Here is a 17,943-nt window from a genome sequence, read left to right as displayed (position 1 = left end):
CACATACATTTCCTCCCTCATGATGCCATCTATTTTGTGAAGGGCACCAGTCCCTCCTGCAGCAAAGCACCCCCACAACATGATGCTGCCACCCCCGTGCTTCACGGTTGGGGTGGTGTTCTTCGGCTTGCAAGCTTCCCCCTTTTTCCTCCAAACATAACGATGGTCATTATGGCCAAACAGTTGTATTTTTGTTTCATCAGACCAAAGGACATTTCCCCAAAAAGTACGATCTCTGTCCCCATGTGGAGTTGCAAACCGTAGTCTGGCTTTGGAGCAGTGGCTTCTTCCTTGCTGAGCGGCCTTTCAGGTTACGTCGATATAGGACTCGTTTTACTGTGGATATAGATACTTTTGGCCCTGTTTCCTCCAGCATCTTCATAAGGTCCTTTGCTGTTGTTCTGGGATTGATTTGCACTTTTCGCACCAAAGTACGTTCATCTCTAGGAGACAGAACTCGTCTCCTTCCTGAGCGATATGATGGCTGTGTGGTCCCATGGTGTTTATACTTGCGTACTATTGTTTGTACAGATGAACGTGGTACCTTCAAGCATTTGGAAATTGCTCCCAAGGATGAAACAGACTTGTGGAGGTCTACAATGTTTTTTCTGAGGTCTTGCCTGATTTCTTTTGATTTTCCCATGATGTCAAGCAAAGAGGCACTGAGTTTGAAGGTAGGTCTTGAAATACATCCACAGGTACACCTCCAATTGACTCAAATGATGTCAATTAGCCTATCAGAAGCTTCTAAAGCCATGACATCATTTTCTGGAATTTTCCAACCTGTTTAAAGGCATTCAACTTAGTGTATGCAAACTTCTGACCCACTGGAATTGTGATAGTAAATTATAAGTGAAATAATCTGTCTGTAAACAATTGTTGGAAAATGTACTTGTGTCATGCACAAAGTAGATGTCCTAACCGACTTGCCAAAACTATAGTTTGTTAACAAGACATTTGTGAAGTCGTTAAAAAACAAGTTTTAATGACTCCAACCTAAGTGTATGTAAACTTCCGACTTCAACTGTATGTCTGATAAGGAAGGAAACAAAAAAACGCCCACACTGGATTAAAAAAAAGACAAAAGTAATTTAATTTTTATACAATATCAGTTCACACTGATCAGATCGATATGTTACAGAGTTGACAAAAGTAGCCGGAAGACAAGTTAACAAGCTGCTTGTACAAAGTATGTTGATATGGAGAAAAGCCAAATTTAAACATGTCTTTTGGATCTTAAGAGAAAGAACGCCAAAACAAATGGAGGAACGCTTTCATTGTGACACCAATGTGATAGAAAATATTCCAGAATGTCTGCATACATCTGTATTTCCAGACATGATGCTACATGACGTTCCCATGAGAATTCATGTCCCTCACCATCACTGCATTACAACAACAGCTCTATCAAACATATCCACTACATGTGTAACTCAAGCCATCACGCATCGTTCCACAAAAACAAGTGATTATTATACCGTCAGTCTCTGCCCCCGTCGTCTCAATACACAGGTTACGCTGTATGACTTTTAATTACAATTCTTCATCATTTTAAAGTCACTGTCCAGTATGTCTATGAAATATGACCTATAAAATGTATTAGTTTTCCTTCAAAAATGGGTAATTAAGTATGTTGAAAAGCAGCTTTTCTGTTTGGAATGGTGTAGACATAACCCCAACAACAGAACGGTGTAGATGTAACCCCAACAACAGAACGGTGTGGATGTAAACCCAACAAAAGAACGGTGTGGACGTAACCCCAACAACAGAACGGGTGTAGACGTAACCCCAACAACAGAACGGTGTAGACGTAACCCCAACAACAGAACGGTGTGGACGTAACCCCAACAACAGAACGGTGTAGACGTAACCCCAACAACAGAACGGTGTAGACATAACCCCAACAACCGAACGGTGGACGTAACCCCAACAACAGAACGGCGTGGACGTAACCCCAACAACAGAACGGTGTGGACGTAACCCCAACAACAGAACGGTGTGGACGTAACCCCAACAACAGAACGATGTAGACGTAACCCCAACAACAGAACGGTGTAGACGTAACCCCAACAACCGAACGGTGGACGTAACCCCAACAACAGAACGGTGTAGACGTAACCCCAACAACAGAACGGTGTGGATGTAACCCCAACAACAGAACGGTGTAGACGTAACCCCAACAACAGAACGGTGTAGACGTAACCCCAACAACAGAACCGTGTAGACGTAACCCCAACAACCGAACGGTGGACGTAACCCCAACAACAGAACGGTGTAGACGTAACCCCAACAACAGAACGGTGTAGACGTAACCCCAACAACAGAACGGTGTGGACGTAACCCCAACAACAGAACGGTGTGGACGTAACCCCAACAACAGAACGGTGTAGACGTAACCCCAACAACAGAACGGTGGACGTAACCCCAACAACAGAACGGCGTGGACGTAACCCCAACAACAGAACGGTGTGGACGTAACCCCAACAACAGAACGGTGTAGACGTAACCCCAACAACAGAACGGTGTAGACGTAACCCCAACAACAGAACGGTGTAGACGTAACCCCAACAACAGAACGGTGTGGACGTAACCCCAACAACAGAACGGTGTAGACGTAACCCCAACAACAGAACGGTGTGGACGTAATCCCAACAACAGAACGGTGTGGACGTAACCCCAACAACAGAACGGTGTGGACGTAACCCCAACAACAGAACGGTGTGGACGTAACCCCAACAACAGAACGGTGTAGACGTAACCCCAACAACAGAACGGTGTGGACGTAACCCCAACAACAGAACGGTGTAGACGTAACCCCAACAACAGAACGGTGTGGACGTAACCCCAACAACAGAACGGTGTAGACGTAACCCCAACAACAGAACGGTGTGGACGTAACCCCAACAACAGAACGGTGTGGACGTAACCCCAACAGCAGAACGGTGTAGACATAACCCCAACAACAGAACGGTGTGGACGTAACCCCAACAACAGAACGGTGTAGACGTAACCCCAACAACCGAATGGTGGACGTAACCCCAACAACAGAACGGTGTAGACGTAACCCCAACAACAGAACGGTGTAGACGTAACCCCAACAACAGAACGGTGTGGACGTAACCCCAACAACAGAACGGTGTAGACGTAACCCCAACAACCGAATGGTGGACGTAACCCCAACAACAGAACGGTGTAGACGTAACCCCAACAACAGAACGGTGTAGACGTAACCCCAACAACAGAACGGTGTAGACGTAACCCCAACAACAGAACGGTGTGGACGTAACCCCAACAACAGAACAGTGTAGACGTAACCCCAACAACCGAATGGTGGACGTAACCCCAACAACAGAACGGTGTAGACGTAACCCCAACAACAGAACGGTGTAGACGTAACCCCAACAACAGAACGGTGTAGACGTAACCCCAACAACAGAACGGTGTGGACGTAACCCCAACAACAGAACAGTGTAGACGTAACCCCAACAACAGAACGAGTCAACATTATTTGGATATGAATTAACAGAACATGAACATTTTAAAAAGTGAGTTTTTCACTGGACAGTTACTTTAAATAAGAAAAGTTTTGACCATTGAAATAAGAATGGTTTTGACCAATCAACTATGACCATCACACACACAACAGATCTGTGTTGAAAACGGATTGGAGTTGCTTTCTTCAGTCTTGATATGGAGTGGTACATTAATTTACCTTCAATACACACAATCATCATCAACTACTGACGCTTCACATGAAATATGGATTTGTTAGAAGCACCTTTTATCAGAACACACACACACACACACACACACACACACACACACACACACACACACACACACACACACACACACACACACACACACACACACACACACACACACAGAGAGAGGAGATAAAGTGCAGCAGATCAGACAGACAGACAGACAGATAAAGTGCAGCAGATCAGAATAATACAACCAGTAAGAACAAGAAGTAACAACAGAGAACAGATATAAGGATATTAATATGAACTGTAAAAAGTATCCTAATCAACATGTTTTTTTTTTAAAGAGCTAACATAATGAAACATGTAGAAAGTGGTATACCTTGTGGTTTCACAAAGCATGCTGGGAGTAACGCCAGTGTCCAATGTCTTATAGGACACCGTACAAAAATATAATACCATTAACAACATTTGCATGAAAAGGAACCAACGATAGAACTCAAGAGGTTTTTGCTTGTTGCTACTTTTTAAAAGCACTGGAATGAGTCAGTATCTTCTACCGTGGTCGTTGTATGAGTCAGTATCTGCTACCGTGGTGGTTGTATGAGTCAGTATCTGCTACCGTGGTGGTTGTATGAGTCAGTATCTGCTACCGTGGTGGTTGTGGTCGTTGTATGAGTCAGTATCTTCTACCGTGGTCGTTGTGAGTCAGTATCTTCTACCGTGGTGGTTGTGGTGGTTGTATGAGTCAGTATCTGCTACCGTGGTTGTTGTGGTGGTTGTATGAGTCAGTATCTTTTACCGTGGTTGTTGTGGTGGTTGTATGAGTCAGTATCTTCTACCGTGGTGGTTGTGGTGGTTGTATGAGTCAGTATCTTCTACCGTGGTGGTTGTATGAGTCAGTATCTGCTACCGTGGTGGTTGTGGTGGTTGTATGAGTCAGTATCTTCTACCGTGGTGGTTGTATGAGTCAGTATCTGCTACCGTGGTGGTTGTATGAGTCGGTATCTTCTACCGTGGTCGTTGTGGTCATTGTATGAGTCAGTATCATTCTACCGTGGTTGTTGTGGTGGTTGTATGAGTCAGTATCTTCTACCGTGGTGGTTGTATGAGTCAGTATCGGCTACCGTGGTGGTTGTGGTCATTGTATGAGTCAGTATTTTCTACCGTGGTGGTTGTGGTGGTTGTATGAGTCAGTATATTTTACCGTGGTGGTTGTGGTGGTTGTATGAGTCTGTATATTTTACCGTGGTGGTTGTGGTGGTTGTATGAGTCAGTATCTGCTACCGTGGTGGTTGTGGTGGTTGTATGAGTCAGTATCTTTTACCGTGGTGGTTGTAGTGGTTGTATGAGTCAGTATCTTTTACCGTGGTGGTTGTGGTGGTTGTATGAGTCAGTATCTTTTACCGTGGTGGTTGTGGTGGTTGTATGAGTCAGTATCTTTTACCGTGGTGGTTGTATGAGTCGGTATCTGCTACCATGGTGGTTGTGGTCATTGTATGAGTCGGTATCTGCTACCATGGTGGTTGTGGTAGTTTCTTCAGAAAGGTCTGTCAACTCAAAACAGTGCTGCAAACTGAGGGACGTTTTCAGTGAATGGAATGAAAGAAAGTCTGAACTTCAAAACACACAACAACAACAATAACATTCAAGGCTTTAAAAAGACACTTAAAGCACATAGGCTGCTCAGTGGTTTTAAGTTGAGTAGAGGCTGCTCAGTGGTTTTAAGTTGAGTAGAGGCTGCTCAGTGGTTTTAAGTTGAGTAGAGGCTGCTCAGTGGTTTTAAGTTGAGTAGAGACTGCTCAGTGGTTTTAAGTTGAGTAGAGGCTGCTCAGTGGTTTTAAGTTGAGTAGAGGCTGCTCAGTGGTTTTAAGTTGAGTAGAGGCTGCTCAGTGGTTTTAAGTTGAGTAGAGGCTGCTCAGTGGTTTTAAGTTGAGTAGAGGCTGCTCAGTGGTTTTAAGTTGAGTAGAGGCTACTCAGTGGTTTTAAGTTGAGTAGAGGCTGCTCAGTGGTTTTAAGTTGAGTAGAGACTGCTCAGTGGTTTTAAGTGAGCAGCCTCTTTAGAGTGGTTTTGAAGAGTGGTTCTGGAGAGTGGATCTGAAGAGTGGATCTGAAGAGTGGTTCTGAAGAGCGGTTCTGAATCTAGCCTTTAGTGCTCTGGACAAGGGATGCACCGTCGAATGACTGCAGTGTCCTTTTTGACAGAGGCAGTGTTTTAACAATCATTGAAACATCCATAACGATCTCCAGTGCGATTACATAAAGATTATATAAAACTAAAAGACCAAAAAAAAAAAAGACATTGGTGAAACAACCACCACAATGAAGTCATCAGCTTTGGTAGAATATTAAACAACAGTTACATTTTCCTTTCTAGTGTGCGCAGAACATGCAGTACAACACTCTGGTTTCTCTTCATCTCTCCCTGCAGTCATGTTCATTCATGACTTTAAAAAGTCAACGTGATGATAACCTGTGATTTTCAGTTGACTATATTCTTCTCTAGTAGCAAACCAACCGAGATCCACGCCAAACAACTCTTCCAATCCTTCAGGTGTCAATCTTTTTTTCGCAGAAAGATAGGTAGGTAGGTAGAAAGACAAGACACTCGACAAAAGAAAAAGTTAACTGTGCATCAAGAGAATACAGTAAAAGGCAGCTTCATCTAAATAGGAAGCTGACAAACAACGAAGCGTTTCCAGGGGTGAGTTAAAGAACACAGAAGACAGGGTTCAACTGTCAATCAGAGCTGTTGGGGGAGAAATGTACTGCATCCAAAATGCCACTCTATTCCCTATATAGTGCACTACTTTTGACCAGGGCCTGTATAATAGGGCTCTGGTGAAGAGTAGTGCACTATATGGTGAAAAGGGTTCCATTTGGGACACATCCCTAGACAATCTCATTTGGGGAAGGGGGGGGGGGGAGTTAGGACAACAATTGGGGGCATTTCTTCTTCTTTTCAGAATTGTTTTGGTTCTCTAACGTGTCATTTTTTAAATGGGATGGCGAGTCGCTTTCCTCTGTAGCCTACAGAATAGCCAGCCAGCTCAGCAGCAATAAGTAGCCTAGCCAGGCCAAGACCCAGGCCAAGACCCAGTTTTGGGTGTGGAGGAGTGCTTGGTAGGTAGCCTGGTACCAGGCCTGGTGAGGGGTTGGAGGTATGCTAGGTAGGTAGCCTGGTACCAGGCCTGGTGAGGGGTTGGAGGTATGCTAGGTAGGTAGCCTGGTACCCAGGCCTGGTGAGGGGTTGGGGGTGTGCTAGGTAGGTAGCCTGGTACCAGGCCTGGTGAGAGGTTGGAGGAGTGCTAGGTAGGTAGCCTGGTACCAGGCCTGGTGAGGGGTTGGGGGTGTGCTAGGTAGGCAGCCTGGTACCAAGCCTGGTGAGGGGTTGGAGGAGTGCTAGGTAGGTAGCCTAGTACCAGGCCTGGTGAGGGGTTGGAGGTATGCTAGGTAGGTAGCCTGGTACCAGGCCTGGTGAGGGGTTGGAGGAGTGCTAGGTAGGTAGCCTGGTACCAGGCCTGGTGAGGGGTTGGGGGTGTGCTAGGTAGGTAGCCTGGTACCAGGCCTGGTGAGAGGTTGGAGGAGTGCTAGGTAGGTAGCCTGGTACCAGGCCTGGTGAGGGGTTGGGGGTGTGCTAGGTAGGCAGCCTGGTACCAGGCCTGGTGAGGGGTTGAGGGTGTGCTAGGTAGGTAGCCTGGTACCAAGCCTGGTGAGGGGTTGGAGGAGTGCTAGGTAGGTAGCCTGGTACCAGGCCTGGTGAGGGGTTGGGGGTGTGCTAGGTAGGTAGCCTGGTACCAGGCCTGGTGAGGGGTTGGGGGTATGCTAGGTAGGTAGCCTAGTACCAGGCCTGGTGAGGGGTTGGGGGCATGCTAGGTAGGTAGCCTGGTACCAGGCCTGGTGAGGGGTTGGGGGTATGCTAGGTAGGTAGCCTGGTACCAGGCCTGGTGAGGGGTTGGAGGAGTGCTAGGTAGGTAGCCTGGTACCAGGCCTGGTGAGGGGTTGGAGGAGTGCTAGGTAGGTAGCCTGGTACCAGGCCTGGTGAGGGGTGGGGGGTATGCTAGGTAGGTAGCCTGGTACCAGGCCTGGTGAGGGGTTGGGGGTATGCTAGGTAGGTAGCCTGGTACCAGGCCTGGTGAGGGGTGGGGGGTATGCTAGGTAGGTAGCCTGGTACCAGGCCTGGTGAGGGGTGGGGGGTATGCTTGGTAGGTAGCCTGGTACCAGGCCTGGTGAGGGGTGGGGGGTATGCTAGGTAGGTAGCCTGGTACCAGGCCTGGTGAGGGGTTGGGGGTGTATTCTGCTCAGCTCTGTGGGGAAGCAGCAGGGAAGGTAAAGGCTGTACCAGTCCATGGAACGGAGAGGATGGATCCACTAGAACAGTGAACACCTGAAGAAGCTGCTCTTCTTTGACCGGTTCTCTGTGATCTTGACCGGCCCACCGCCTCCTGGAGGACTGTTGTCGTTCTAAAGCGGGGGGGGGGGGGAGGTTTGTGTCAATGGGTCAATTACCACTCTTAACATTCCATTGCTGACAACAACTGTTGGAACTTACATTCTGGATAAGTATGCATTGTACATCATATCATATGAGCATCATCTGCTAAACAACAACATAAACTCACTATTTTTCTGTTGAGTCTCGTCATTATGTCTCTTCCCAGTGTGAAAAAGGACTGTTTCAAAAATAAACAAAAAATGTATACTTCAGGAACATGTTAATTAGAGAAAAATGTCCTGTTTCAATGAAAAAGACTGAGAGAAGAATGAAACATTTGTATAAATGAATAGTATTGAACAGAACGCACCTCTTCCACATTCAGGCTGGATTTGGCGCTTGTTTCTAAGAACTTGATGCCATAATCAATCGCCAACTGTGACAAATAAAACAGAGAAACATTAGGAGAACAATTCATGTTAATAATTCATGTTACAGATGTACTTTTTTTTAAATCAACAGCAGACCCCCCCCCCCCCCCATGCAACACATTCCAAGAGGCATAGCACAGAACATAAAAGTGATGTTACCTTTCAGTTACAAAAGAGATTGTACTACATCATGAAGGGAGAACTGGGCTGGCTATGACAAACATAGATCATACTGCATATTATGAGTATTGTCAAACATACAACAGGGAGTACATTTACACCAAAGATACTATGAAGAGCAGTGTGGGGGTTTCACCAAAGATACTATGAAGAGCAGTGTAGGGTTTCACCAAAGATACTATGAAGAGCAGTGTGGGGGGTTTCACCAAAGATACTATGAAGAGCAGTGTAGGGTTTCACCAAAGATACTATGAAGAGCAGTGTGGAGGTTTCACGAAAGATACTATGAAGAGCAGTGTGGGGGTTTCATCAAAGATACTATGAAGAGCAGTGTGGGGGTTTCATCAAAGATACTATGAAGAGCAGTGTGGGGGTTTCACCAAAGATACTATGAAGAGCAGTGTGGGGTTTCACCAAAGATACTATGAAGAGCAGTGTGGGGGGTTTCACCAAAGATACTATGAAGAGCAGTGTGTGGTTTCACCAAAGATACTATGAAGAGCAGTGTGGAGGTTTCACCAAAGATACTATGAAGAGCAGTGTGGGGGTTTCATCAAAGATACTATGAAGAGCAGTGTGGGGGTTTCATCAAAGATACTATGAAGAGCAGTGTGGGGGTTTCATCAAAGATACTATGAAGAGCAGTGTGGGGGGTTTCACCAAAGATACTATGAAGAGCAGTGTGGGGGTTTCATCAAAGATACTATGAAGAGCAGTGTGGGGGTTTCATCAAAGATACTATGAAGAGCAGTGTGGGGGGTTTCACCAAAGATACTATGAAGAGCAGTGTGGGGGTTTCACCAAAGATACTTTGAAGAGCAGTGTGGGGGTTTCATCAAAGATACTATGAAGAGCAGTGTGGGGGTTTCACCAAAGATACTATGAAGAGCAGTGTGGGGGTTTCACCAAAGATACAATGAAGAGTATTTTCTCGGGAACGTTATCACATTGTTTCCAACGCACCCTGCAACAAGACATCTCAGACTCGCCAGTGCTTATTTGAAACACACAGAGACCTTGAAAGCCTGAACTCTGACCTCCATACCTTTTCTCCTCGTTCTTTTGACACCTGTCTTTTGTCATTCATGTCACACTTGTTTCCTAGGATCATCCTCTCCACGTCAGAGGAGGCATGCTACAGACAGAGGAGAAGATTGATTATTGCTACAGACAGAGGAGAAGACTGATTATTGCTACAGACAGAGGAGGAGGAGAAGACTGATTATTGCTACAGACAGAGGAGAAGATTGATTATTGCTACAGACAGAGGAGGAGGAGAAGACTGATTATTGCTACAGACAGAGGAGAAGATTGATTATTGCTACAGACAGAGGAGGAGGAGAAGACTGATTATTGCTACAGACAGAGGAGAAGACTGGTTATTGCTACAGACAGAGGAGAAGACTGATTATTGCTACTGACAGAGGAGAAGACTGATTATTGCTACAGACAGGAGGAGAAGGAGAAGACTGATTATTGCTACAGACAGAGGAGAAGACTGATTATTGCTACAGACAGAGGAGAAGACTGATTATTGCTACAGACAGGAGGAGGAGAAGACTGATTATTGCTACAGACAGAGGAGAAGACTGATTATTGCTACAGACAGGAGGAGGAGAAGACTGATTATTGCTACAGACAGAGAAGAAGACTGATTATTGCTACAGACAGAGGAGGAGAAGACTGATTATTGCTACAGACAGGAGGAGGAGGAGAAGACTGATTATTGCTACAGACAGAATGAGAGAAGACTGATTATTGCTACAGACAGAATGAGAGAAGACTGATTATTGCTACAGACAGAGGAGGAGGAGAAGACGGATTATTGCTACAGACAGAATGAGAGAAGACTGATAATTGCTACAGACAGAGGCGGAGGAGAAGACTGATTATTGCTACAGACAGTATGAGAGAAGACTGATAATTGCTACAGACAGAGGCGGAGGAGAAGACTGATTATTGCTACAGACAGTATGAGAGAAGACTGATTATTGCTACAGACAGAGGAGGAGGAGAAGACTGATTATTGCTACAGACAGATGGGGAGAAGACTGATTATTGCTACAGACAGGAGGAGGAGAAGACTGATTATTGCTACAGACAGAGGAGAAGACTGATTATTGCTACAGACAGAGGAGGAGAAGACTGATTATTGCTACAGACAGAATGAGAGAAGACTGATTATTGCTACAGACAGAGGAGGAGGAGAAGACTGATTATTGCTACAGACAGAATGAGAGAAGACTGATTATTGCTACAGACAGAGGAGGAGGAGAAGACTGATTATTGCTACAGACAGAATGAGAGAAGACTGATTATTGCTACAGACAGAGGAGGAGGAGAAGACTGATTATTGCTACAGACAGAATGAGAGAAGACTGATTATTGCTACAGACAGAGGAGGAGGAGAAGACTGATTATTGCAACAGACAGAATGAGAGAAGACTGATTATTGCTACAGACAGAGGAGGAGGAGAAGACTGATTATTGCTATAGACAGAATGAGAGAAGACTGATTATTGCTACAGACAGAGGAGGAGAAGACTGATTATTGCTACAGACAGAGGAGGAGGAGAAGACTGATTATTGCTACAGACAGAATGAGAGAAGACTGATTATTGCTACAGACAGAATGAGAGAAGACTGATTATTGCTACAGACAGGAGGAGGAGAAGACTGATTATTGCTACAGACAGAATGAGAGAATAATGATTATTGCTACAGACAGAGAATGAGAAGACTGATTATTGACTACATAAGATAACAATAACTTACTTTACATGCGATCAACAGACAGAGGGTTTAAAATGAGAAGACTGATTATTGATTACACATAATGAAGACAACTCCCTTTCCCCTTGTTGAGATTTCTGCTGGATACATCACTGTCTGTTTCTTACAGTTTCTTTGATCCTTGTAGACTGTAGATCATGTTCATCATACAGTCATAAGATGCAGCAACGTGCTTTCACCAGAACATGGCAGCAAAGTTCATAGAAATGGAACGGGTGTGTGAAACTGTCTGTGTGCGTATTAGTTCGTGCCAGTATGTGCCAGTACATGCCAGTGCGTGCCAGTGCGTGCCAGTGCGTGCTAGTGCGTGCCAGTGTGTGCCAGTACGTGCCAGTGCGTGCCAGTGCGTGCCAGTACGTGCCAGTGCGTGCCAGTGTGTGCCAGTACATGCCAGTGCGTGCCAGTACGTGTTAGTGCGTGCCATGCGTACCAGTACGTGCCAGTGTGTGCCTGTGCGTGCCAGTGCGTGCCAGTACTTGCCAGTGCGTGCCAGTGAGTGCAAGTGCGTGCCAGTGCGTGCCAGTGAGTGCAAGTGCGTGCCAGTGCGTGCCAGTGCTTGCCAGTGTGTGCCAGTGCGTGCCAGTGTGTGCCAGTACGTGCCAGTGTGTGCCAGTGCGTGCCAGTGCGTGCCAGTACATGCCAGTGCGTGCCAGTACGTGCCAGTGCGTGACAGTACGTGCCAGTGAGTGCCAGTGCGTGCCAGTGCGTGCCAGTGTGTGCCAGTGCTTGCCAGTGTGTGCCAGTGCGTGCCAGTGTGTGTGAAACTGCTTGCTTAGCACTTCAGTTTAGCTCAATAATTTTGTAATGTCCCTTTAAGTCAGTTGAAATGGTGCCACAAAGAGAGACATAACATATTATAAAGGCTTATTATAAGACATTATAAAGGCTCATAACATGCTAATAAGGAGTGGTTGTTGTGGGGGGGTTAAATGCTTGCTCAAGGGTACAACGGCAGGCAATGGCATCTAGGATTTGATACCAGCAACCCGCCGGCTGCCAGCTCACTTTTTAAGCTACCTGCTGCGGTAGCTTCACACCTGATTTTTTTAGGTTACCTGCTGCGGTAGCTTCACACCTGATTTTTTTTAGGCTACCTGCTGCAGTAGCTTCACCCCTGATCGTTTTTAGGCTACCTGCTGCGGTAGCTTCACACCAGATTGTTTTTAGGCTACCTGCTGCGGTAGCTTCACACCTGATTGTTTTCAGGCTACCTGCTGCGGTAGCTTCACACCTGATTATTTTTAGGCTACCTGCTGCAGTAGCTTCACCCCTGATCGTTTTTAGGCTACCTGCTGCGGTAGCTTCACACCAGATTGTTTTTAGGCTACCTGCTGCGGTAGCTTCACACCTGATTGTTTTCAGGCTACCTGCTGCGGTAGCTTCACACCTGATTGTTTTTAGGCTACCTGCTGCAGTAGCTTCACCCCTGATCGTTTTTAGGCTACCTGCTGCGGTAGCTTCACACCAGATTGTTTTTAGGCTACCTGCTGAGGTAGCTTCACACCTGATTGTTTTTAGGCTACCTGCTGCAGTAGCTTCACCCCTGATCGTTTTTAGGCTACCTGCTGCGGTAGCTTCACACCAGATTGTTTTAGTCTACCTGCTGCGGTAGCTTCACACCTGATTGTTTTCAGGCTACCTGCTGCGGTAGATTCACACCAAATTGTTTTTAGGCTACCTGCTGCAGTAGCTTCACCCCTGATTGTTTTTAGGCTACCTGCTGCGGTAGCTTCATACCTCTTCAATGTTCCTGATCCAGTTCTTGATGTTCTCGAAGGACTTCTCGTTAGTGATGTCATACACTAGCATGATACCCTGTTGGACAAAGGACAGGAAGTGACGTCAGAGGAAGTGACACGCGTGACATTAACAGGAAAAGACCCAACCTAGCGCCATTCCAGTCATGACCCAGTGAAATGTCTGTGTGTCTGTGCTGTAGTCAAGTAAGGGGCATGAGTCATTACAAGCATGAAGCCCTTATAAACCCAGAATACTCTGCCTCAATAAAATAATAATAGGTTGTTTTCCAAAAATGTATTTACATACAAAGTTGACATATATAGAACCTGGTTAGTAAGCAAAACATAACAACAGTACATTTCCTAAACGGATACACAGCAATGAATAAAGTGGAATAGACATCGTTCTGACTATTCTACCAGAACTATGAGGCAGTGGAACTGACCACAGTATAAACTCCAAAATATAGATTTGCTACTGCTCGACTAAAGAAACATCCTGTCTACCAACATCCTGTCTACCAACATCCTGTCTACCAACATCCTGTCTACCAACAGCCTGTCTACCAACATCCTGTCTACCAACATCCTGTCTACCAACAGCCTGTCTACCAACATCCTGTCTACCAACATCCTGTCTACCAACAGCCTGTCTACCAACATCCTGTCTACCAACAGCCTGTCTACCAACATCCTGTCTCTACCAACATCCTGTCTACCAACATCCTGTCTACCAAACAATCGACCAGTCGACTAAATGGGGGTCAGCCCTAAAGGAGACAGAGTAGAGTTAGTAGAGGTCCATGGTAACACACACACACACACACACACACACACACACACACACACACACACACACACACACACACACACACACACACACACACACACACACACACACACACACACACACACACACACACGGCCCTCCATAGTAACACACACACGGCCCTCCTTAGTAACACACACACACGGCACTCCATAGTAACACACACACAGCCCTCCATAGTAACACAAACAGCCCTCCATAGTAACACAAACAGCCCTCCATAGTAACAACACCATCAGCCCCAGTGATTGAATGGTCCAACAGCACTAGGGAAACTCCACTTGGGTCCTTCCTGTGTATACAGTCTCCTATCAAACTGGCCATTCCATCGTTTTCACCACTCACACAGAGCATACAAAGGTGTAAGATGGACCTCCGTGTTAACAAGCAGTAAACAGATACATCTAGCTTAACTAGAGAGACTGTTTGGTATGACTGGACCGGAGAAATACGGAGACAGGTAGAGAGACTGTTTGGTATGACTGGACCGGGGAAATACGGAGACAGGTAGAGAGACTGTTTGGTATGACTGGACCGGAGAAATACGGAGACAGGTAGAGAGACTGTTTGGTATGACTGGACCGGAGAAATACGGAGACAGGTAGAGAGACTGTTTGGTATGACTGGACCGGAGAAATACGGAGACAGGTAGAGAGAGTAGGCTACAATTCATTATAAAAGATGACTCCCATTCTGAACACACACGATAACCTCCACGCGATTTGTTTTATCTGTGTCGTTTCAGTCTGTGACCTTTTGGAGACATGACAGTGGACGGTTCTTACCATAGCTCCTCTGTAGTAGGCTGTTGTGATGGTCCTGAACCTCTCCTGACCGGCTGTGTCCCTGGGAGAGACAGCACAACATCAGTACAACGTAACAACCATGTTGATAGTGCAGTAGCTGCAGCATTACTACATTACCCTGGGAGAGACAGTACAACGTAACAACCATGTTGATAGTGCAGTAGCTGCAACATTACTACATTACCCTGGGAGAGACAGTACAACATCAGTACAACGTAACAACCATGTTGATAGTGCAGTAGCTGCAACATTACTACATTACCCTGGGAGAGACAGTACAACGTAACAACCATGTTGATAGTGCAGTAGCTGCAACATTACTACATTACCCTGGGAGAGACAGTACAACATCAGTACAACGTAACAACCATGTTGATAGTGCAGTAGCTACAGCATTACTACATTACCCTGGGAGAGACAGTACAACATCAGTACAACGTAACAACCATGTTGATAGTGCAGTAGCTGCAACATTACTACATTACCCTGGGAGAGACAGTACAACGTAACAACCATGTTGATAGTGCAGTAGCTACAGCATTACTACATTACCCTGGGAGAGACAGTACAACATCAGTACAACGTAACAACCATAGTTGTGTGAGTGACTACCCTGGATAGGGGATGAATAAGCAGGCCAAATGTGTGCATCCAAACACGGCTGAACACTCTTACACACGCATGCACACTCTCCAAGCTATCACTGACTACAAGGCAGTTAACACTACACCAGACCCACTCAGGGCTGATAGAGGCTCTCCAAGCTATCACTGACTACAAGGCAGTTAACACTACACTTCAGACCCACTCAGGGCTGATAGAGGCTCTCCAAGCTATCACTGACTACAAGGCAGTTAACACTACACTTCAGACCCACTCAGGGCTGATAGAGGCTCTCCAAGCTATCACTGACTACAAGGCAGTTAACACTACACTTCAGACCCACTCAGGGCTGATAGAGAATCTCCAAGCTATCACTGACTACAAGGCAGTTAACACTACACTTCATATCCACACAGGGCTGATAGAGACTCTCCAAGCTATCACTGACTACAAGGCAGTTAACACTAAGCTATCACTGACTACAAGGCAGTTAACACTACACTTCAGACCCACTCAGGGCTGATAGAGGCTCTCCAAGCTATCACTGACTACAAGGCAGTTAACACTAAGCTATCACTGACTACAAGGCAGTTAACACTACACTTCAGACCCACTCAGGGCTGATAGAGGCTCTCCAAGCTATCACTGACTACAAGGCAGTTAACACTACACTTCAGACCCACTCAGGGCTGATAGAGGCTCTCCAAGCTATCACTGACTACAAGGCAGTTAACACTACACTTCAGACCCACTCAGGGCTGATAGAGGCTCTCCAAGCTATCACTGACTACAAGGCAGTTAACACTACACTTCAAGTGGCCTACTGGTACTCACCATTAACCTGACGACTCACACTAAATTATTCCGCTGCTCTGTCGTCCCCTACGTACTTTAGTCTGAGGCTGCCATTATTGAAGATGTTTGTTGTGACGAGGGGCACGAGGGGCACTCTACAAAACAAAGTCGTCAGTGATTGGATCATCTCTAACCAATCAGAGTATCAAAGCCAATTACACACTTTTAAACCGCGGCTTTACCCACGTGCGTTTTGGCTCAACCCATCGGTTACTGGACCAATCAGACGGCCCTGAATGTGTTCCCATTCAGTGAAGGGTCAAGGAGGTACTCAGATCCAGACTCATTGTGGAGAAGAAACTAACGTCTGTGGGTGTGGCGTATGGCTGGAGCAAGGAGTCTGGGTAGCCAGGCAAACTCACCAGATCTAGAGCTAGGTGTCTGGGTAGCCAGGCAAACTCACCATATCTGGAGCTAGGAGTCTGGGTAGCCAGGCAAACTCACCATATCTGGAGCTAGCAATCTGGGTAGCCAGGCAATCTCACCATATCTGGAGCTAGGAGTCTGAATAGCAAGGCAAACTCACCATATCTGGAGCTTTATCTTCTTCCCGTCCAACTCTATCGTCCTGATTTTGAAGTCAATACCTGAAATCAGAGAAAAAGTGAGGAAAAACATTTCTAAAGTGTTAAACTACATCTGAGGCAGTGGGTAGGAGATAGCTGGGAGCTAGCTGGGGGCTAACTGGGGGCTAGCTGGGGTTAACTGGGGGCTAGCTGGGGTTAACTGGGGGCTAGCTGGGAGCTAGCTGGGGGCTAGCTGGGGCTAACTGGGGGCTAGCTGGGGGCTAGCTGGGGGCTAGCTGGGGGCTAGCTGGGAGCTAGCTGGGGCTAGCTGGGGGCTAGCTGGGGGCTAACTGGGTGCTAGCTTGGGGCTAACTGGGGGCTAGCTGGGGCTAACTGGGGGCTAACTGGGGGCTAACTGGGTGCTAGCTGGGGGCTGGCTGGGGGCTAGCTGGGAGCTAACTGGTTAGTTATAGTTATAGTGGACTACTGTTGACCAGGGGTTACTGTTACAGGCCTTGAGGACTGAAGGTAAGCATTCCTATTAACACTGTTACAGGCCTTGAGGACTGAAGGTAAGCATTCCTATTAACACTGTTACAGGCCCTGAGGACTGAAGGTAAGCATTCCTATTAACACTGTTACAGGCCTTGAGCACTGAAGGTAAGCATTTCTATTAACACTGTTACAGGCCTTGAGGACTGAAGGTAAGCATTCCTATTAACACTGTTACAGGCCCTGAGGACTGAAGGTAAGCATTCCTATTAACACTGTTACAGGCCCTGAGGACTGAAGGTAAGCATTCCTATTAACACTGTTACAAGCCTTGAGGACTGAAGGTAAGCATTTCTATTAACACTGTTACAGGCCCTGAGGACTGAAGGTAAGCATTCCTATTAACACTGTTACAGGCCCTGAGGACTGAAGGTAAGCATTCCTATTAACACTGTTACAGGCCTTGAGGACTGAAGGTAAGCATTCCTATTAACACTGTTACAGGCCTTGAGGACTGAAGGCAAGCATTCCTATTAACACTGTTACAGGCCCTGAGGACTGAAGGTA

General features: G+C 46.3%; 1 protein-coding gene across 1 annotated transcript in view; it reads right to left on the bottom strand.

The window, feature by feature from the left end:
• Positions 1–3,779: 3,779 nt before the first annotated feature.
• LOC106609700 (ras-related protein Rab-8B) overlaps positions 3,780–17,943 on the bottom strand; it is a 26,359-nt gene continuing 12,195 nt past the window's right edge. Inside the window, exons 2-8 of the mRNA XM_014208671.3 lie at positions 16,905–16,965; positions 14,900–14,960; positions 13,284–13,361; positions 9,799–9,888; positions 8,513–8,578; positions 8,330–8,380; positions 3,780–8,171 (exon numbers count right to left, since the gene is read on the bottom strand). Coding sequence (XP_014064146.1) covers positions 8,079–8,171; positions 8,330–8,380; positions 8,513–8,578; positions 9,799–9,888; positions 13,284–13,361; positions 14,900–14,960; positions 16,905–16,965 — 500 coding nt within the window. The 3' untranslated portion in view covers positions 3,780–8,078. The remainder of the gene's footprint in view (positions 8,172–8,329; positions 8,381–8,512; positions 8,579–9,798; positions 9,889–13,283; positions 13,362–14,899; positions 14,961–16,904; positions 16,966–17,943) is intronic.

This window comes from Salmo salar, chromosome 11 (assembly GCF_965601325.2).
Source record: "Salmo salar chromosome 11, fSalSal1, whole genome shotgun sequence".
In the NCBI taxonomy this organism is placed as follows: Eukaryota; Metazoa; Chordata; class Actinopteri; order Salmoniformes; family Salmonidae; genus Salmo; species Salmo salar.
This window is presented reverse-complemented; position numbering and strand designations above follow the sequence as displayed.